The sequence below is a fragment of the Panthera uncia genome (assembly GCF_023721935.1).
Source record: "Panthera uncia isolate 11264 chromosome A1 unlocalized genomic scaffold, Puncia_PCG_1.0 HiC_scaffold_17, whole genome shotgun sequence".
NCBI lineage: Eukaryota > Metazoa > Chordata > Mammalia > Carnivora > Felidae > Panthera > Panthera uncia.
The window spans coordinates 93,365,785-93,388,543 of record NW_026057577.1 but is presented as its reverse complement, the minus strand read 5'-3'; the positions used below and the strand labels follow the sequence as shown (position 1 = coordinate 93,388,543).

Here is a 22,759-nt window from a genome sequence, read left to right as displayed (position 1 = left end):
TATGGTTTGCTTCCCTCTTTCTTTGGTCCTTTCCCCTATGTTCATCTGTTTTGTTTCTTAAATTCCACATATGAGTGAAATCGTATGATATTTGTCTTTCTCTGACTTACTTTGCTTAGCATAATACACTCTAGCTCTCATCCACATGGTTGTAAAGGGCAATATTTCATTCCTTCTCATGGCTGAGTAATATTCCATTGCATATATATATACCACAAATTCTTTATCGATTCATCACTCAGTGGACATTTGGGCTCTTTCCGTAGTTTGGCTATTGTTGATAATGCTACTATAAACATCTTTTTGAGGAAATTCCATACTGCTTTCCAGAGTGGATGCACCAGCTTGACAATCAGGCTTTTGGTCAAGCTTCTTAACTTCTCTCTCTTTTTTAATTTTGACATCCCATAGGCACTTGGGTAGCTCAGTTGGTTAAGCCTCGACTTTGGCTCAGGTCATGATGTCACGGTGTGTGGGTTTGAGCCCCGCATTGGGCTCTGTGCTGACAGCTCAGGGCCCAGAGCCTGCTTCGGATTCTGTGTCTACCTCTCTCTCTGCCCCTCCCTCCCCTGTGCTCTGTCTCTCAAAAATGAATGAATGTTAATTTTTTTTTAATTTAAATTTTAACATCCCCTGTGCATTGGCTTCTCCTCCCTCTCAGGGATGTACCAAGACACATGTTCAGAGTGGCACGCAGAATGCAGGACTTCCTGGGGGTCACCAGAGAGCTGGGGGCTGACTACTGACTGGCCAACGTGAGGATGTAAGCTGAGGGGATCTGAGGAAGAATGTGAAGGAGAAGGTGGATGTGAGCATGGCTGGAGACACAGAGGAACAGGATATCAGGAAAGAGAAAGGCCTTTAGAACAAGGACAGAAACTGGGCGGAAAGATGAGAGATATTTAAACAGGATTTTCAGAGAGTTCTGCTGCGTGATGTAACCCCTCCTCTACCTCCTTCTGAAGCTTCCAGCAACTCTGGGTTACCTGTATGATCACTTATGGTCTTGCAGGAGTGTGATTATGTGGTGAGTGTGTCCTCAAAATGGCCCCTGCCTGGGGAGGCGACGTGTGGACACTCCTGCCCGCCCGCCCAGTATCCCCTCTCTCTTGCTCCCTTACTGACTGGACCTGGATTTTGTTAGGGGCAGTAAATGTGCCAAGTCCAAAATATTTAACATCCTACACTTCTTTGGAGGTGGCGGAAGTCACAGGACTCAGTTGTGGCCCGTGAGATATAACCCGAAGTCTAGGGGGTGGAACTTCCAGAAAAGTTACTAGTTTCCTGAAAGCAAGGGGAGGCGTTCCCCACACACTTCTGTGCCTTCTACTCTTTGCCCTCCCCCACTCCATCCTGCCTGGAGTGTGGATGTCAGGTCTAGAGGTGGCATAGCCAACTTACAACCAGTAGGACAGAAGCCACAAGCTTTTTCCATGACTAGAAGGGGCCTGTGTTCTGGGTGACTTCTTTCAGCAACTCACCGGCCCCGAGAGCCTACTCTAGATTCTTTATCACTTGAGAAAGATAAAGCCCTATTTGGTTAAGCCACTGTGGTCAGGTTTCTGTTACAGGCAGCCACCGCCTTCCCAACTGACATGGGTTCCTAACACATTTCATCCTCTTCCTCTACCTTCTGAAAACATGGCACCCCTTTCCCCACCAGACAAGGTCCTACTCTTCTCACTGGGGAACCAAAATGGCAGCAAAACAGATTCAAGGGACCTACTATCTCCAACAGTGAAGAGAGAGACAGAGAGACAGAGAGACTATGGTCTTCCACTTTTGCCTTCAGTAGCAGAATGGTCCTGGATATTATAAAACCAGGAATGATATATGAGAAATTAGGACTCCGATCAGAGCTCACACTGTACCCAGGGCACTTGGGGTAGAGGGTGGGTATCAGCAGAAGCTGTCTCTAAATACCCCAGTTGTGGGACCAGGAACCAGCTTCTGCTCCTTGCTCTGCGGATTCCTAGTCCCCTTCTTTCCACTTCCTCCTACTCCCACAATAAACAGAACAGCAGTCTCCAGGGACTGACAGGTCCTGGATATGAAAGCAGAGGAGACAGAACTGCTCAGACACTCTCTCTCAGCCACGGAAACAACCCTGTCCTAGTAGGCCTGCAGTTAACACAGGGAGTGTTGCAGGGACTGGAAGGGACTGTCACCCACTGTTACCCAGTCCAACGTGCTCGTGCTCATGCTCGAGAGGAGAGAGGCTCAGAAAAGTCGAGTGCTTGCTCAAGGTGACCCAGAGCATCAGGGCTGTAAGCAGGACCATCCTCAAATATGTGTTACTCCCTTCCACTCACACTGATAAGTCTCAATCTCAGTTCTCAGTGCTGAAGGCACCAGAAGGAAATACTTACATATAGTACTAATGTGCAAAAGTGACAACAGAACCCCAGGTATTCCGTGGCTCAAAGCTCAGTATGAAGAAATAACATTGTTAAAAACTCATACAGTATTGGGGCTCAGTTGTTTAAGCATCCGACATTGGCTCAGGTCATGATCTCACAGCTTGTGGGTTCAAGCCCCAAGTCAGGCTCTGTGCTGACAGCTCGGAGCCTGGAGCCTGATTCAGATTTTGTGTCTCCCTCTCTCTCTGCCCCTCCCTGGCTCGCACTCTGTCTCTCAAAAATAAATAAACATTAAAAAATTTTTAAAAACCCTCATGTAATGTTAGAGTAAATTAAATGTGTACTTTAGTCAGTCCAATTACTAGGTACGTGACTTAGAAAATTCACATCACACCTCTGTACACATTCACATCACACCTCTGTACATGTTTCCTCAGTTGCAAAGGGGGTGGTTAGAGCCTTCCAAAAGATACTTTTTTGCTGTAAAACCAGCTTCTGGAAAGCAGAAATCACATCTTAGCTACCTCTATATTCTCAGAACGTGGCATGGTCCAGTATGTAAAGGGAGCCCAAGAAAATGCTTGTGAAGTGAATGAGTGGGTGAATGCATGCATGATTTAGGTGAAGCAGTGCGTAAACATGTCTTACATGGCATATGGAAGCAAAACTCAGACCAACAGGGCACAGTTTGGTCTCCACATGAAACTTAAGAGCTGCCTAGAAAGGGCAGATGACCATGTGTAGTAGTGAGCTCACCATCACTAAAAGAATTCAAGCAGATGTTAGTGGCAGGGAGGCAATATAGGAAACGGATTGGAGTGCTGAGTGGAAAGCCAGAGCACGTGACCTCTCTGGCCCCTTCTAACCCTGAAGTCTCATGGCCCAGTCCCCTCACTGCTACTGACCACGCCTTGCGAGGAAACACAACTTACCTTGCCCCCCTCACTCCAAACCCAAATTGTGAACATCTACCCATGAGACCTTTGAAGTCTCGTTCCTGCTTCTTTTTGAAGGGTGAGGAAACATGAGATGGGAAGGGCTGGATTGGTAGAGTCGGGTCTATCTTGCCTATAGACAAAGGTGCTATTTCAAGAGAAATGCTCAGACCACCTTCCAGCAACTCGCTACTTGTCAGAGGTGCATCCCTTTCTATTTAATGGCTTCGTTGCTCATGTAGAGCTGCATCTTAGTCTTACCCTTAAAGCTCTTTGCAACACACTGGAGTAGAGAGAGCCGTATCACATGTGTGTTTAATTGGCAAAAACCCAACTATGTGCATTTGGTAGAGAGAAAGAGGGATGGAATGAAATAATGAGGGTGATTCTACACTTTATTCCACTCAGTAAGTATGTACTCCGGAATGAGAGACGGGAAAAAAGAATCTTCCGTTCTCCCATGTGGTCTTTTTTCCCCTTAGACTTGCCTAAGTATGGACGGCATTTGAATAGATTTTCAAGATTGGGGGGAGGGGGGCTATATTGGATTCCTCCTTCTACTTTGACTATAGAATGTACCTTGGTATCAGTGAAAGACTGGGAGGTATCCTGAATAATAGGATCCCAAGAAGTGATGACAGCAAGGGTCATATAAAACCTCAGAAGAAGGCAAAGGGCTGTGTAGGGGTCCTGAAGACAGGCATTGACTCTGGGCATCCCCAGGAACAGGGTAGACTGGCTGGCCCTGCCATAATTGGTTAAAGTGTGGAACAGCTTTGGTCCCAATGTGTCAAACCGGCCAGCACTTACCAAAAACCGCTGCCCGTCGATGTGGTGCTTTTTCACTGCCTTTTCACAGTCCTTGTAGTTCAGCTGCAAAGAGGAGAGGAGAGTGCTATCAGCAGCAGGCAGGCGTATGCCATTGGTTCCCCTTGTTTGCCTGCCCCTGAAGCTTAGCAATTTGTGGTACTTGTGGCTAGCCAGACCCCCTTCCCGCCCTTCCCCCCATGATCGAACAGAGGGGCCCCATCCTTACCTCAACCCTGCTTTCACTTGCCCCTTGGGACTCTCTGAAATGGAGAAATTGCCTCAGTCTAAGGTTTGGGGGCCAATCCCTACAGAAAAGGAGTGACCTCAAGCCTATACGGGCTGTGGCCACATGTCCCTCAGGCAGGTAGAGAAGAGGTCAGAAAGTGCATAAATAGCATCCATTGTCTTGCCACCCAAAGGCAACCTTGGCAAATGTCACAATGTGCTTCCTACTATGCTTTGTTCTGTTTTAAAATGTTTATTTATTTATTTAATTTTGAGAGAGAGAGAGAGAGAGAGAGAGAGAGAGAGAGAGAGAATCCCAAGCAGGCTCCACACTAGCAGCGCAGAGCCTGATGCAGGGCTTGAGCTCATGAACCGTGAGATCATGACCTGAGCCTAAATCAAGAGTCAGAAGCTTAACCCACTGAGCTCCCCAGGCACCCCACAATGCTTAATTCTAAGCATATTTCTAAATATAACTGAGGTTATAATTCATACTTAATCTTATTATCCTGTTTTTTTCTCTTAAAATTACCTTAAAGTGATAATATAGGCACTGCTTCATGTTCTTGCAAACTTCTTTTAAACAATTATTTTATTAAATTGCTACCATATTGCTGATCATTTAGGTTGTTTACCAGACTGCTGTTCCAATAATGGTACTAGAAACTGCTGATAATTATTGAATGCTTGCTATAGGGCAGGCACTCTTCTATGTATTTTTTTTTTAATTTTTTTTTTCAACGTTTTTTATTTATTTTTGGGACAGAGAGAGACAGAGCATGAACGGGGGAGGGGCAGAGAGAGAGGGAAACACAGAATCGGAAACAGGCTCCAGGCTCCGAGCCATCAGCCCAGAGCCTGACGCGGGGTTCGAACTCACGGACCGTGAGATCGTGACCTGGCTGAAGTCGGACGCTTAACCGACTGCGCCATCCAGGCGCCCCTCTTCTATGTATTTAAACCAGTCTTAAGTCTTTAACCCTCACATCTTCCAGATGGAGAGTCAAAGGTGAAGACACTTAAGTAACTTGCATGAGATCCATGGGTAGCAGGTGGCAGAGGGGACAATTGGGCTTCAGAACAAGGCTTTAATGTCTCTGTTAGGAATGTTCTCCTTTTTGTTAGTAACAGTATAACTTATAGCAAATGAATACATTTAAGTGTATCTTAAAACACCATCCAGATCAAACTGTAGACGATCATGGAAATCATTTTGCACACCTCTGTTTAAGATAGATTAAGCTGGATTCTCAGAATAGAGCTCTAAGATCAACAGGAATTATCTTGGTTGCTTTCCCCAAAAGTCACATTAATTGACAATCTTATCAGTTTTCTGTTTCACCTTGTCTTCGACAGCATAAGAATTTGCATTTGAAGTATCTCCAAATGTGACATTTCGGTCTGGAGTATTTAAGGTTAAATGTTTGCCCTGGAGAATCTTCTGTTCTCAACACAAGTGTGAGTCTCACAATTTGTGTCAGCCTTCTTTTGGGGGCAAATCATGGTCTTTTTTTTTAATGGTCAACCAATCTAAAAAGTGAATATATTTTTTGTAGCCTCTTGGCTTGAAAGGGTGGAGTAAATGTTAGAAAGCTCAGAAAAAGCTGATTTAGAGGTCAATGTGGAACACAGGCAGCATCTGAGGCATCCTGAACATCCTTTCTATTTTCACGCAGAGGGGAAGGAGTAGTTCTTATAGTATTTGACTGCCTTTAATTTATCATTTTTGCTGTTGTTATTACCAGATAAGCTCTGATTTTGCAGTCCGCTGACTTTGGCTCTATGTAGACAGACAGCTCTGAAGACTAGGCCTCCCTAGAAGTTTGATTCTGATCCATTAATATCTGGGCTTGGGAGCTAGGATCTGTATTGTTAGCAGGCACTCAGAGGATTCTTATGAGCACCCAGCTTCGGTAGGCAGTGGTCTAGAGCAGGTACCTCGTGTTGTAGATGGGACAACTGAGGCCCAGAGAGGGGAAGGGATTGGCCTAAGGTCCCACAGTGGGTTGGGGACACAGCTGGGATTAGAACTCATGGCTCTGAGCCAGTGTCTCTCCACTGCATTGCCAAGGGGTGCTTTCCTGCCAATTCAAAAAAAAATGGAGGGGTTCAAGAAATCCAAAACATGACCTCTGTCCTCAGAGGCCTATATTCCAGACAAAGGATGAGCTACACATAGCTAAGACAGTAAGACACAAAGGCCTGCCAATCTGCATGGGCCTCCCCAGCTAGGGTCCAGTAAACAGAGCAGGAAAAAAGGTAATATCAAACATGAATTGACCCCTCAGTCTGTTGAGTGCTTCACACGCTGTATTTCCTTTCATTCTTTCAACAATCCCATGAGGGTAGTTATTGTTAGTATCTCCATTTTACTGATGAGAAAGCTGAGACACAGACAGGTGAAGTAACTAAAGGAAGGTCACCAAGCTAGCAGGTGGTAGAACCAGGATTCAAACCAAACTGTCTGACTCCAGAGCTGGCTGGGAGGTGTCTCCAATGGGGTCCTGGCCCCCCTCCTTCATTAGAAATTGCACTGCTCATCAATCCTTTGAACAGGATATCTGATGACGAAGACCCTTCCCCAAATGACTCCATGGTCAGTTCACTCAATATTTTTTCTCTGGGGGGAACTGAGATGCTCAGGATTTGAAGGGTGTCCATCTGAGTCTGTGGGGGGCTGGGACTTCCTGGATCACAGATTCCCACCATCAGTTTTTCCTTTTGGTTTTATGTCAGGAGAAGGAACCTGTCCCAGTGCTGCAGACACATCCCAGGTCTGGGGTCTCCAAGAAAGAGCCTCTCTCGTGCCCTAGCTCAGGCAGACGGCCGTCTTCCCAAATCACCCCTGACCTGTAATCCATCTCCCTGCCCTAAGGGAAGATTTGCCCATGGATTCCGCTGTTGCCCAACTGGGTTCTATATTTCTCCTCACACTGAAGACGGGGCCTGTCCATGCATCTCAGTCTGTTTCCAGGATCCTCTCACTAATTGTCAATTATTGTCTCCTGTCTTCGACTGAGCTAACATGCCACTTTATAGCATCTTGGCAGATTTTATCTGCTTGCCCCAATGTATTTGTTCTACGTTTAAGAAAGACATTTAGAAAAATCCTTCAAAAGTCAGTTGTCCCAATCATTTTTGCACCCACAGTGCTGAACACCTAAGTTTACTGTGACCTTTTGGAGAAAAGAACAAAACAGCAAATAAGGGGATCTATCCCACCATGCCTGGTATCTTCATATCTTTATTCTTTAGGTTGAGGAAGAGCAGTAAGCTACTATATAAGCTCCATGTGTCTGTGGGTCCTGGGAGCTCCATTCCATCCCTCAGGAAAAAGAGAGGTTGGCTTATATGACCTCTAAAGTCTTGACTTTAAACTCTCATCTTTACGACCATCTGGAGGGTCAACTGAACTCCATCCCAGCCTCCAGGGACAGGGGTATTAGAAGCTCAGACGTCCCTTACAAGACTTCTTATCCCTTGAACAGGGGTAGAGAGTCCCCGAGTCGTGTGGCTTAGGGTCTGCGCCAGCAGATGTCTGACCCGTGATCCCCCCTGCAGATGACCAAGCACAGAGGTCCAGGGCTGGAAGGCAGGACAGCAACACTCAAGTCCCAGGACTGCCGCAAGCTTGACCTTTGACCATGCTGGCAAAACTCTCCCTCTCAGGGGCCTCAGTTTCCCCAGCTCTCTCAAGCAATCACAACCTGGAGCTCATAGCAGTTTTTCCACCTGATTCACAAGACCCTCCTAAAGCTCCAAAGGGACTCTGTTCTCTGTAAGGGTGTGAGGAGCCCTCTTTCAGGTCATGAGCAATGACTGTCCAGACGCCCTCTCTGGCATTGCACATCCTTGCCTCATCCATTCTTCCTGCCCTGCTGTTTCTTTCTCCCAGGCTTGGGGCTCCACTCACCCCTTTCTTTTTCTTTTTTCTTTTTTTTAAAGATTTTTTTAATGTTTTTGTTTTATTTTTGAGAGAGAGAGAGAGAGAGAGACAGACAGAGAGACAGAACACAAGTGGGAGAAGGGCAGAGAGAGAGGGAGACACAGAATCCAAAGCAAGATCCAGGCTTCAAGCCATCAGCACAGAGCCTGATGTGGGGCTGGAACCCACAGACCATGAGATAGTGACCTGAGCTGAAGTCAGACGCTTAACCAACTGAGCCACCCAAGCGCCCCTCCATTCACCCCTTTCTAGTAAGCAGCCTTGATCTCATTAGTGGTTACAGTCATTCTGAGTATCTAACATGGATGCTGAAGCCAGGCAGGTGTGACTGGAATCCTACCTGTCACATGCAGTCCCTGGGGCTTTGGGTTATCTAACCTCCCAGAGCCTATTTTGCAGCTGAGAAAAGAGGATAGCAGTACTGGGGAGTGTTAAGTGGGACAGTGCCTACAGAGCACAAACATGAGTGCTGGTGCTTAGTAAGTACACTTCCATCTGAGGGCCCCCCTTCTCCCCAGAACTCATTGCCAGGAACACTCAGTGGTGTGTGTGCATCTACATAACACCTGCTCAACTTGGAAGGCTGCCGCGGGGTTGCAAGTTCTTCTGCTATATTTTATCCCTCTCATGTTCTGGCTCCTTCTTCAAGCTCTGCCCAGCCCGCCAAGGGCAGCCAGCCTCACCACCAACAAAACGGCAAGACTCACCTTCCTGAAGTAGTCTGCAAGGTTGTCGGGGTCCCAGGCCAGGACGTCTGAGCGAAAGGGCACATTCCTCAATGCCATGGCTGCTCTCCCAGGACAAAAGTCACAAGCTGAGCACGAGTGCTGCACCCATGGACAGAGAATCCCAAATCTAGAGCGTGGAGGTGTCCTTGGCTCTTCCAACTTCCAGTTACCGTCTGGAACACCCTTGTTGGAACAGACGTCTTTTCTGCTGTAACCAGATCCCAGAGAGCAACGGCTTCCTCTGCGAACAAATATGGTCTCTTCTCAGAAAACGACTCAGCAAGTTTCCTTTACCACTTCCTCTGCTAGGCTCTAAATAAGTAAACAAGGAAGCCTAGCTCTGGTGGCTGGAGAGGTAGAGAGCGACAAGGTTGGTCATCTCGCCCTGGTCCTGGCCACTCCAGCCCTGTGGGAGGGATGGTGAAAGGCACTTAGACTCCTGTGTGAGTCCAAGCGTGCTTCCATTAAAACTCCTGGCCCTCAGGGGCGCCTGGGTGGCGCAGTTGGTTAAGCGTCCGACTTCAGCCAGGTCACGATCTCGCGGTCCGTGAGTTCGAGCCCCGCGTCGGGCTCTGGGCTGACGGCTCGGAGCCTGGAGCCTGTTTCCGATTCTGTGTCTCCCTCTCTCTCTGCCCCTCCCCCGTTCATGCTCTGTCTCTCTCTGTCCCAAAAATAAATTAAAAAAAAAAAAAAAAACAACTCCTGGCCCTCAGATGTTTATACCGCAGTCCTGCGTGGCTGGGTCTTTGCAGATGAAAATCTATTTTGACGGTTGGCCTAAAATGTAGATAATTTCCCACAAAGGCAAACTGCCTAGGGAAGGAGCATGGCTTTTTAATGCTTTCCGACCATCCCTGAGCCTCTGAGAAAAGGATAACGTTGACATCCCTTCAGCCGCCTCCTTACAGTTACTAGAGGACTCGGTGAGTGAGTCGGGCAACCAGGCTTAACTTCTGATGTGATTGTTCCCACACTGTGCAACTCACACTAGGACTTAACAATCTAGGAACGTCAGCCTTCCATATCCGTAAAATAGGGAAACAGAGAAAGTGTTTCCTATACACATAAACCTTAGATGCAGGTAACTAAGGTTAATTAAGGGTAACTAAGGAAAAAAAAATTAAGAGCAAAAAGATAATGATAGCTGCTGATGCTTCCAGAGATTTTATTCTCTACTGTTTCCACCACAGATTGTAGTCACTATTGATTCCTCTGTATCTTCTACCTAAAGAGTATATTCCCTGGAGTGGCCCTGTGACAGGACATAGGAATCTGCTGCTTTCTTAGCAGGTCTCAGACCCTGTGCTCTTCTCATAGTATGTGTACGTCACTGGCAGGGGGTGAATCTGGTGTATAAAAACAAATAGATTTCTGCATTTAGATTTCTGTATTTAGTCTCTAAATACAGGTTCTCCACTTCAGCTAATGCTCCATGCACACATGCACACACACACACACACACACACACACACATACAGCCAATCAGTTCTGATGTTTGAGGACAGGATCAAGCTCTGTTTCACTTACTGGGTGACACTGTGTTGGTCCCTGAGGAGGTAACTTTTTGAAGCCTTTTCGAGGGTAGCTTTGGCCGTGTACAGTTCCCATCTTATACACAATCAAGGAGCCCCACTGTCACTGCACCAGCCTCTCCGGGTCATTGTGAGCTTAGAGGAGATCCACATTTCATTCCAGGCGGAAGTGGTCCATAACACGTGGTGCCAGGGGTGCTGGGGGCATCAATCATCAGGGCCTGGTATCTAAGAGTTCTCAACAACGAACTGTGCTCTACAGGGCACAGCCCTGCTGTTCAAAAGTTCTGTGTTGGTGGGAGAGATCACTTGGTGTTTCAAATCACCGGAATAGTGGCAAATGACAAAAAACTATTTGAAGAGAGAGAGACAGACAGAGACAGAGACAGAGACAGAGAGAGAAATCACTTTCAGGTAGGGTAGTTAAAGAATGTCGTGGAATTAGCTGGAATTTAAGCGGGGCCTTGGAAGAGGGAGCAATGTTTCATGAGGAAACAGAACACACAGCACCTGTGGAAAGGAATTTCTAAAATCATCCTTACAACTAGAAGTGTTTTCAAAAAAAGTTCACTCCCACTCAGGAGAATAAATATGTACAGAAACACAGAAATTGAATTAGGTATAGCTAAACATTAGGCTCCTTTGAAAGGGCTATCCACTAAATGTGATCAAGATGGACAATCCATGGAGCCCACTTAGAAGAGAGCCATAGCAGGTAAGAAACACGGACGACAGGGATGACGATGACAAGAATCATCACAGGTGAAGCAGGTGGAGTCCTTCTCATGTGCCAGGGAGTAGGCTAAGGACTTGCCACTGTCTTGTTTAAATGTTGGCACTATTTTTTTTTAATGCTTATTTATTTATTTTGAGAGAGAGAGAGCATGAGCAGCAGAGGGGCAGAGAGAGAGAGGGAGAGAAAGAATCCTGAGGGAATCTGACAAGGGGCTTGATCCCATGAACTGGGAGATTATGACCTGAGCCGAGATCAAGAATCAGATGCCACCCAGGTGTCCCGGCACTATTATCTCTTCCATTTTACGGAAGGGAAAACTGAGGCTCAGAGAGGTAAAGCTACTTTCTGCCTTACACCTAGCAAGTAGGCTGTGCAGCCAGGTCTCACCTGGACCCTCTCTGGGTCCAGAGTCCCTGTCTTCACCTCTCTGCCACCTCCAAGCTCTGACATGTTACACAGACTGCCCAGGTGGAGTAGGGATTCAAACTCAGCTCTGTCTCCAGAGCCTGTGCTCCTTCCTACTCTATCAGTCTCCTTTCCATGAAGGAGGGCAAGGAGGTTGCCAATCTGGACAAGTTACAAAGAGAATCCAGCCACTGCCTTTTGGAGGTAGGCCTTTGGTGACCCCTCTGTATAGGACCACAGCCCATTCCTCGCAAGGACAGCTGGGTCATGACCAGAGCAGGTGATGTGAGGGGAAGCAGTTTGCCTCGGGCCTGAAGACTTTCCTCTTTCTCAGTCCTCGGTGATTTCCCAACAATCACGAATTTCACATCTCCTGTCTCTGGCAAAGTATCCAGAAGCTCAGGGGGCAGGGCCAGTTAGTGCCTGAGAGAGGCTCAGGATGCCAGGAAGACCACAGTGATCCTGTACAGCCTGGCTCACATGGCCCAGCCTCAGGCTCCTTGCCTGTAAAATGGGCAGGCATCATAGCAGCCTCTGGGGACAGCTCATGGCAGAGGGGACAGTGTGGTGAAGGCCAGGTAGCTCATGCCGATCCTCTAACGGACATCAGTCCTGGCTTCAACCATGAAGCAGAGCAGAGAGGGGCAGATAAGGTGCAGGGATTAAAGCCATGACCTGGGTGGGAATGCCCTTTTCCCTCTCTCACCCTCTCCTTCAGCCAGGTGGAGAAACTCAGGACTCACGAAGGAACAAATGGAAAGTTTAGGAGAGGCCTTTTTAAGCTTTACGATATTATCTCCAGGCCAGAAAAGGGGGACACGGTCTCACAGCCCAAAAAGAATGACATGCTGGTACAGGGGAACAGGGGCTCACGGGGTAGGAATTTCAAACGTGCGATCAATGAGCTTGTGGACGAGAAAGCAATACTTGTAGGGAGCGATGTGTCAGATTTCTGACCTTAGGGACAAAAAGTGGACGTATGAATCTCACACCACAACCCGGAGTGGGGGTTCTCCCCCGTATCCCCCCTGCCCCACCCCACCCCATCTGGACTTGAAGCCCCCCCTCTCTCCTGCTAACCCACAGCAGGATCAGGTGGGGAGATAACTGTCTTCTTCACAGCTAGTTTTAGAGGTGAGAAAGATCAGAAAACTCGCTAGCAGAGACTTGGGAGCCACAGCCACCCCATGTAGAGCAGGGGCAGGGGTCTGGAGCTGTCATTGGAGACCAGAAGAGAATGGAAAGTAGGGACTTCAGAGCGAAGGGTGGGAGAGGCCCTAGGAGACTAGGAGAGGCCCCTGAGACATTAGAAGGTGGCTAGGAGGATGTGCTTATTTGGATTTGGTTTGTGCAGAGGGTCTCAGCTGGGGGAAAGAGAAAAGGGTAGCAGCACGTGGCCCAGAGAGGGTGACCACACGAAGCACGGTGGGCAATGGAGACAACGCCCTCACGTGGCTTCACCTCCACCAAAGTTTTATGGCTCCAAGTACCACCTGACGGAGGTACCGCTAAAATGAACTGCTATTGAACTTTCTTAAGAGCCTGGGTGGGTTTGCCCATAAGGGGAACAAGACTACAGCTGTCACCTTCATGGGGAGGGGACACTTTCCCCCTGCATTCTCAGGGCCCTGTGCGGGTGGAGCAGGAAAGCCAGGAAGGGGCCCCGACCGCTTCCCTGGGCAGGGCAGCTCCACACACCCAGTGACCTCACACGAAGACACGGAATCCTGTCCCAGGAGGCACAGGCCTGCCATGCAGCTGCCAGGGATGCACAGAGGCCGTGCTCCCCAGGGCTCCTGCAGGCTGCCGGATGGGAAAGGTAGGGAGAGACCGGCGCCAGCCCACAGCAGCCCTCCTCCAGGTCCTGCTGTGCTCTGTCCTGACAGCCTCCAGACTCCTCCCTCCCACCCCACACTGGACACTGTCGTCACCTCCCCCGTTCCGGGAGATGCGTGAGGAAAGCAGGAACCAGCTGCTGCATGTGAGACAATGAGAAGCAATATTTTTCCACTTCCTCAGAGCTGACGATTTCATTCTTTTCAAAAAGAACACATGTATTTTTTTTTTCATCTTTTCTATCTCTTTCTCTGCTGTTTTCACTGAGGTGCCTCAGAAATTTGAAAGTGGGTGGGAGGAAGTGCTTATTTGGACTTCCTGTCAGGCCTCCCTTCTTCGTCTGCCCTATTTTTTGACTTCAGCAGCCTATCCCCAGATAGTTCCGCCACCAAGGGAAACTCCCCGAGTGCCCACAAGGGTGGGTGGGATGTGGGCAGGGGCAGGAGAGGGGAAGGCAGGTTTCTCATCTCGATAAAAGAGAAAAGATGCTGCCCCCCTCCGCGGGCAGAGTTGGGGGAAAGGCAGCCCTTTTGATCCTCACAAAAGTCCTATGACTAGACGGCAATGCTCCCATTTTACAGATGTTGAGAGACCAAAACTTACTTTCTCACATTCACAGTGGATCAGGAATGCCAATTCAGGACTGGGTGGATTTCCTTTCATTCTTCTACTTTTTTGACTTGTCCCTTCAGTCTTAGCAAGTCACTTAGCTGTTGACTTTCGGTCTGGATTTTCCTGCTTCACCTGTGGCCTTGGTGCTTGTGGCTCCAGAGCTGCTGATGTTGGCTGCATTACCTGCCTTGGAAATATCAGGGCCCTGACCACCAGCTTCTATCTGACCTTCCAGATTTTTGACTCAGTCAGAATGCATCTTTCAATACACTGTCCCAGGAGAGTCACCCTTTGGTCCTTGTCAGTCCTGTGCACCCTACTTCACGTGAGTGTCAGAGCCTTCCCGTGAGCATGGGAATAGACAGTGGGCCCCTTAGAAGGAGTGGGTTAGGGGTTTGGGGAGAAGAAGACCTAGAAAACACACACCATGTCTATCCAACTCTTCCATGAGATCTCAAGGGTTTGGGAAAAGGAATGCCAGAATCAAAAGCAATCCTTTTGAGTGCTCTTTGGGAAAGGGAGCTAGAGGATAGATACCCCTTTTACAGATTGCAGAGAAAGGCTCGTGGAGAACAGATTCCTGTCTGTGGCCTCACAGATAATCAGAAGTGGAGTCTTGGATTTGAAACCAGACCTGTCTGATACTAAGATTCTTTCCTTTGAAAGATGCAGTTTCCAAGGATGGAAATTTTATTAGGTGAATAATTAATATTTACGCAGAACAGGTCATGCCAACTATATGTATTAGGCTATGAAAGAGAGATTATTCTCTATTTGAGTTCTCCTAAAATAATGGATCTTGATATGTATATGTTTTTCTCTATTAAAAAAAAATACAGCCTTGGCAATTATAATGCTGGGTAGATGCCACAGGGTCACTGAATCCCTTAAACACACCTTTCATGTAGGGAGACATGACGTGGGGCAACAGCTCAGCTGGGTGGAGCTGAGTGGGGCAAGGGAAGGGAGCACTGGAGGAGAAGAGGAGAGTAAGGGAGGAGAGTGACAGCCCACATCCACTTGGGCTGGGACCCTTAGAAAGCCTGCAGTGCCCTGCTGTGGAGACCCCCTAGAGTTTTCTGGCTTGTTCGTGTTCGAGCTGGTTTCTTTTTTTTTTTTTTTTTTTTTTAACGTTTTATTTATTTTTGAGACAGAGAGAGACAGAGCATGAACGGGGGAGGGCCAGAGAGAGGGAGACACAGAATCCGAAACAGGCTCCAGGCTCTGAGCTGTCAGCACAGAGCCCAACGCAGGGCTCAAATTCACAGACTACGAGATCATGACCTGAGCCGAAGTCGGATGCTCAACCGACTGAGCCACCCAGGCGCCACCGAGCTGGTTTCTTAAAACCATCCTTACAAATATGTGAATACCCTGTATCCTTCTAATCATTTACCTTGTTGCACAGGATGCACAGAATTGGGTTCTGTTGCTTGCAACCTGTCTTAATCCAGTTCAGGCTGCTATAACAAAATATCGCAAACTGGGTGGCTTATAAACAACATAAATTTGTTTCCCACAGTTCTGGAAGCTGGACATCCAAAATCAAGGTGCCAGCATGGTCATATTCAGGTGAAAGCCCTCTTCCTGGTCATAGTCAGCACCTTCTCCCTGTGTCCTCCTGCAATAGAACAGGCTGGAGAGCTCTGTGGAATCTCTTTTGCAAGGGCGCTAATCCCATTCAGGAGGGCTCCACCCACACCACCTAAGCAAAAGGCCTTGACTTCTAATACTATCACATTGGACGTTAGGATGTCAACATATGCATTTGACAGAAGAATTCAGGTCATAGCACAGTAAAAAAAAATCCATAATTGTCTCAGGATACATGCACCCGTCCTCTTTAATTGTCCAAAAAATGTCAAGGGGAAGAAAATGAGGTGGCCTGGGGTAAGGATGAGAGCTTTGGGCTTTGTGGTGGGGAGGTCCCAGGCTTGGATTCTAATCACGGTAGAATCAACCGGGTAGTCTGACCTTGAGTCCTTTTTACAGCTTCCTCATCTTTAAGAGAAGCTAATAATACTTAACATTCCTCTTGGCACTTTTGTGAGAAATGAAGTTGCTCGTGTTACGTGCCTGAACTGTGTCTGGCCTGTAATAGAGATGCCATACGCTTGTTTCGTGTCCCCAGACAATTTCTAGAGTTTCTTTGCAGCTCTAATTTTCTATGATACTTCTCAGTAGCTGATTAATTTTCTATCCATTTTCTCTTTGGGAACAGAAGCAAAAAAGACACCCATAACCTGATACAGAGGATTTATTTTGAAAAGCTTTCACGGAGGGTCATCAGAGGATGATCATCTAAAGTATCAGCTAACCTGGGACTTTTTGAAAGTGGAAGGGACACCATAAAACTATTCCAGGGGCGCCTGGGTGGCTCAGTCGGTAAGCGTCTGACTTCCGCTCAGGTCACGATCTCGCGGTTCGTGAGTTTGAGCCCCGCGTCGGGCTCTGGGCTGACAGCTCGGAGCGTGGAGCCTGCTTCGGATTCTGTGTCTCCCTCTCTCTCTGCCCCTCCCCCACTCGCGCTCTCTCTGTCTCTCAAAAATGAATAAACATTAAAGAAAAACAACAACTACTGCAGGACAGGAGGCATCGTTGGGGGCCATCCTGCAAACGGGCACCCTATATTCAGTTATCGCACAGTTATACTTCTTCCTTGGCAAGTCTTCTACGGGATGTCATCTGCCCTCATCAGACAGAATCCCCTATGCTTTACTTGTCCCGGCAAATGGGGACTGTGTTTGCATTTAGCAAGAAGTCAGAATCCCACGTGCCACAGGCAGAAGCCTCAAATGTAACTAGGTAGAGGTATGTTCCAGCCCACGGCCATGAGCCTAGTGACTGTTACTGCCCAGCTATTCAGTGGGCCTCCTCAGAGCACTGTCTTGACCTAGAGGGGCCACTCTATTTTTAAACCCAGGAAACTACACAGGCTCACAGCTCTTAATTTAATGTGGTGAAAAACTAACCGAAGTGCTAGATTCTCACAAGCTTCCCTCCTCCCTCCCCGACCCTACCACTGCCCCTTGTTAATCTGTTATAGAGTTCATGCCTTCTCACAAGCCTCTCGCACTCCCATACTGCCAGGCTTATGATTTAGGAAGTCTCGCCAAGGCAACTTCAGGCTAAAATCTCCCCAATCTGCAGCATCCTCTGACAGAGGATTTCTGTTCCTGTTTGAGTGGTTTCCTGCATGAACCCAGGGACTCAAATGGACTCAAGTCCATTCTGGAGACCTGCCAGCATGATTCCTGCGGTCCAGCCTCTCTTCCCAAGTCTAGCCCCTCAAAAGCTTGAAGCCACATGCAATTCTCTCTCTACCGACAGAAGCTATAGGAGTCAAGACTCAGATTCTGGAGTCAGAATAACGTGTCTGAACCCCAACCCTTATTCTCCCACTGTGCAACGTGAGGCAACTTACTTAACTTCTCTGTGCCACGGTTTTCACAAGGGGATGGGGAAAGCTAAATAATAACATCCACCTCAGTGAGCAGTTGGGGGGATTGAGCCAAAGAAAATCCCAAGCTCAGAGTACAGTCCCTGGCACACTGTGGATGCTGACCCTTGCTGGCACAGTCCACCGTTGGGAACTTGTCTCACTCATCCCTTCCCAGGCACCGGCCCAGAGGGGCAGTTCTCCATTGCCATGAGCTCCCCAGGTTGCATGTGACACCAAGCTCCCCGCATCACATGTCGGTAGGCATCAGCTGCATACACTACTCTGTAATATTTCTGATGGAGATAGATAGCAAGAGTGACAGAGCTGAACTTTCCTAATAATTAAGAAGAGATTCTGCAGGTTCACAGGCTGATGCGGCCAGGGGGACATGTGAGTGAGTAAAGAAATCTTGGTAGGAAAAACAGGAGCCCAGGGAAATAACAAACGGCAACTTACTCTGGATATTAATCAGAAAGATGATAAGGAGGGGGGGAAGTCTGGGGCAAAGATGAAGCAGCCCGGTTCAAGCTAATTGTTGCCACGTTATTATGAGGGCCTGCTGGTGCAGGGCTGGTGATTAGGGCCCAGTGTCATCAGTCACCAGATATTTACTTAAGGAAAGCTAGAAAACTTGATTTTATGTAAAAAGGAGATGCAGTTTGGTGGCGCCTGGGTGACTCAGTCCGACTTTGGCTCAGGTCATGATCTTGTGGTTCATGAGTTCAAGTCCCGCGTTGCACTCTGTGCTGACAGCTCAGAGCCTGGAGCCTGCTTCGGATTCTGTGTCTCCCTCTCTTTCTGTCCACCCCCACCCCCACTTGTGCTCTGTTTCTCTCTCTCTCTCTCAAAAATAAATAAAGATTAAAAATTAGGGGGGGTGTGGAATTCAGTCAATGTCCTAATCTTGGAATCTGTGAATAAGTTCAGTCACATGGCAAAGAGGAATTCATTCAGGTTGCTAATCAGCTGACCTTTAAATAGGGAGATTATCCCACAATATCTGGGTGGGCCCAATGTACTCACAAGAGTCCTTAAAAATGGCACAGGGAGGCAGAAGAAAGAGTCTAGGGAGATGTGACTGTGGAAGCAAGGCACCGAGAGATGTGATGTTCTGGTTTTGAAAATGGAGGAAGGAGGCCACAAGCCAGGGGATGTGAGTGATGGCAGGGAAAGGCAGGGAAAGAGATTCTCTTCTACACCCTTCGGGAAGGAATGCAGCCCTCTTTTTAGCCTAGTGAGACCTCTGGCAGAGTTTTTATTTCCAGAAGTGTGAGATAATGAATTTCTATTGTTTTGAGTCACTAAATTTGTGATACTTTGTCATAGCAGCAGTAGAAAACTAATATATCGATTAACTTTTAAAAAACCACGTGGGCCAAACAAACCACACATGCTGACTGTAGAGTACCTACAAGCCACTTCTGATTGAGAATCTGAATGATATCTTACTTTTCATGTTGGAAGTGACTGATGACCTAATCCATGTCTGAGAGGTGCCCAAGATCACATAGCAGTGACTCACACTAGGGATGCTGATTCTTAGAATAACATTCAAGTGTGTCATATGTGCTTATGCCTTCCAGAAACACAGCTACACATGGCTGGTAGAGAGAAAGAAATGGCGATTCAAAGGGTGGAGGCCATTTTGCCAACTGTTCTTTTCAACGACAACAAAATGACTGCCCCCCATGAGTTCAAGAAGGCCCATTACGGGCACTGTTTCCAGACCTCAAATTCTGTCCCAAAAAAGACCTCTTTCTAGACACAGGGAATTGTGCTGGATCCTTTCCTTGTCATTGCTGTCAACTTAGCTGCCACTTGCCAGACTGATGTTTCTGTTTCGCAAGCCATTCACATTTCTTCCCTCCTTCCTTCCTTCCTTCCTCCCTCCCTCCCTCCCTCCATCCCTCTCTCCTTCCCTTTCTTTCTTTCTTTCTTTCTTTCTTTTTTCTTTCTTTTTATTACTTCCTCCCTTCCTCTCTCCTTCCCTCCCTCCCTTCTTTCCTTCCTTCCTTCCTTCGTTCATTCCTCCCTCCATCCATCCCTCTCTCCTTCCCTTTCTTTCTTTCTTTCTTTCTTCTTTCTTTTCTTCCTTCTTCCCTCCCTCCCTCCATCCCTCCCTCATTTATTTCCTTCCTTCCTTCCTTCCTTCCTTCCTTCTTTCTTTCCTTCCTTCCTTCTTTCTTTCCTTCCTTCCTTCTTTCTTTCCTACCACAGGTAATTTCCAAGGCACCCTTCATGAACAAATATGTCTTCATTCAGCACCATCTCTGGCATTGGTTTTCTGAGCCCTGGGTCTGGGATTGCTTTACATATGAAGAAAGGATGCTTCAGGACTGGAATGTCTAGAGTTGAATCACTGGGAAAGAGAACTGTACACTTGTAATTACAGAGCAGCGAAGTCCCCCAAAAATGGTAGCTCACGAGTGCCTTTTGGCTATGGGTGTCCTGTTGGGACCACAGTGCTCCCTACTTTCCCCCCTCCCAGAAAATGATCTTGAAAGTCTTTACCTGGAGCATGTTCTTTTCAGTTCTCCATAGTCCCCAGTCCTCCCCACCCCACTATCTTAGACCGTTCCTCTTCACTCATTTACATTCCCTGTCAAGGCCCCCAAAGAGTTTGGCTTTGTGGCAATTAATTTTTGTCCAAGTTCCACATAATTCAATTCACTTATTTGTTCAAAAAAATATTTATTGAGCACCTACTATGTGCTAAGGATGTTCTAGTTAATGGGATTCACCAGTGAACAAAGTCCTTGGACTTATGGAGCCTCGTAATGACAATAAGAATTGCAATGATTACGATGAATAACAAGCATTGAGTACATACTTTGTGCCAGACTATGTTCTAAGCCCTTTACATACTAGATAGATAGATAGATAGGCAGAAAATGTAATAAAATTATATAAGATATATATTCATAACAGGTTCACAACAGTCTTATAAAGTATTTTTGCCACTATAAAATAAGGAAACTGAGGCACAGAGAAGTTCCCTCCTTATGGGGAAGACCGACATTAACAAAAGAACAAATAAGAGGCTCTAGGATTCCACTGTCCAATATAGTAGCCACCAGCCACATGTGGCTATTTAAATTAAAAATAATTAAAATGAAATAAAATTTAAATTTAAATTCCTTGGTCACACACATTTCAAGCACTCAACAGGCACTTGGAGCCAGCGGCTGCCATTATGGACACAGTTATTTCGGGAAGTGCTGGTCTAGCCTGTCATGGTTCATAATGGAAGCTCCAGGATTTGAATTTTCCCTGACACTCTCCAGCTGGGAGCCTTGAGCAAATTTCTTAGCCTCTCTGTATCTCAAGTTATTGATCTAGAAAATGTAGTTAAGAATAATGCCATCTTCAGGGAGAAGTTAAATTAACTCTTGGATGTTTAGAACAGTGTCCAGCTGTCAGTAACCATCCGATCCATTACAGCTATGACTATGAATATATAAAATGATAGGAGTGATGAATGCTACACAAACAGATAAAACACAGTGAGGGAATAGACGATGACAGCTGCCTGTGTGGACAGGTTGGTGAAGGTGGCTCTCTGAAGGCGATGGCATCTGCATGAAGTCAGGAAGCCAGACTCAGGTCACCACAGAAGGACATCTGGACAGAGGCTATGGGCCAAGTCCCTAAGGCTGTAGTTGCTTGGAGTGTTCCAGAAACAGCAGCCTAGCTAGAGTAGCTGGGAAGGAGTGAACCAAGGAAAGAGGAGAGAGCCAGGCTCAGGAGATAGTGAAGGACCATCATCTGTTCTGAGTGTGGTAGGAGCACCTGGCCAGTTTTGAGCAGAGAAGTGATGGGGTCTGACTTACTTTTTGAAGGGTCACCCTAGTCATGGGCGGAGGCAAGGAGGCCCCGTAGGAGGCTGCTGTAGACAACAAGCCAGCTGGTAACAGTGAAAGGAATGGAGATGAGAAAGTTTCACCTTCAAGGCAGTCCTGCCCACTGGCTGTCCCCTCTGCCTGGTACCCACTTTGCCCAGATGCTATCCTGGCTCACTCCTTTATTTCCTGAGGTCTTGACTCACCCTTGACTGAAGTCGCCCTTTCAGAAAAGGCTCCCTGTCACCCTTCCCTACTTTTTCCCTCTTAGCACTTACCCTAAACTAAAATACAGCATATTTTCCTGGTTTTGTTTACTGTGGGGAGTAAGTGTGAGGTTGGGGATTTGTGTCAGCTTTGCTCATTATTGAATCCCCAGTGCTTAGAGCAGTCCCAGCACAAACTAGGTACTTGGGAAGTATTTTTGAATCAATGAATCAATGAATGAATGGTATAGGTAAGGAGCGAGAAACAGGTGATAATTGAGAAAACTCAAGCACAGAGAAGGGAAGACACTGTCCTAAACCCACACAGCAGTTAAGGGCAGAGCCCGTATTGGAGCCCCAGACCTCCCACCCCTGTCCCTGTACTCTCCCCTGCTCCCCACCACCTGAGGCAAGTTTCCCTTTTTTCTCAGAGCTGGAGCTCCCCATGAGTGATGAGCATTTTTTTCTCTCTGTGTTTAGTTGTCACTTTTCCCAATGACCCAACTGTGTCTTTCCTCACTTCCCCATTTTTTCCAGGCTGTATTCTTCTGTTTGGCTAAACTTTCCTTTTTCTACAGTCCTGGCTCAATGGCAATATCTGAACAGTTAGATGCATCATGTGGAAAGAAAGGGAACAAGACGCTAAGATGTCCAATTTGGTTTCTCCATTGTGGCAGCCTATACAATAAGGTGCACAGATATGGCCCCGTGGCTGGGGCCCGATGGGGGAGTGTGGTGGGGGAGCTAAGCCGGCTCAGCATCCTTCCTTGAAATATTCACGCTTCTCAGCAATAATGGTGGGTTGTGAGTTTTCTCTGGTACCTGCCCAGGGATTGCCCCTGAGAAACCACACTCAATCTGCTCTTGAGAGCTGAGACACCTGGAAGCTCAGCCTTTCCTTCCCACTACGTGATGGCCTAGAGGGCCTTAGAGCTGGTCAAGCATCTTCCCCTTCCCACCTCCCCTTCCTGACCCCTGCAGGGAGTCTGCTTCCCCAGCCCACCAGCTGGCCATTCTGGACTCTTACCCATCCTTCCTCTGGGAGCAAAATTCTCCTCCTTATTCTTCATCGTAGTAATAAAATTAAACAGTTACCTTCTAGGACACTTATTCTATATTAGGCACTTTGCAAATCCACAATCCTTGC

General features: G+C 47.3%; 1 protein-coding gene across 3 annotated transcripts in view; it reads right to left on the bottom strand.

The window, feature by feature from the left end:
* Positions 1 to 9,269, bottom strand: part of LCP2 (lymphocyte cytosolic protein 2) — a 45,669-nt gene extending 36,400 nt beyond the window's left edge. The window contains exons 1-2 of one of the 3 annotated variants that reach the window (XM_049647796.1): positions 8,984 to 9,269; positions 4,106 to 4,168 (exon numbers count right to left, since the gene is read on the bottom strand). In XM_049647796.1, the coding sequence (XP_049503753.1) occupies positions 4,106 to 4,168; positions 8,984 to 9,061 (141 nt within the window). In that variant the 5' untranslated portion in view covers positions 9,062 to 9,269. Of the gene's footprint in view, positions 1 to 4,105; positions 4,169 to 8,983 lie in introns of those variants that run through there. The other 2 variants (XM_049647797.1, XM_049647798.1) reach the window with 2 other exon arrangements.
* Positions 9,270 to 22,759: the final 13,490 nt, after the last annotated feature.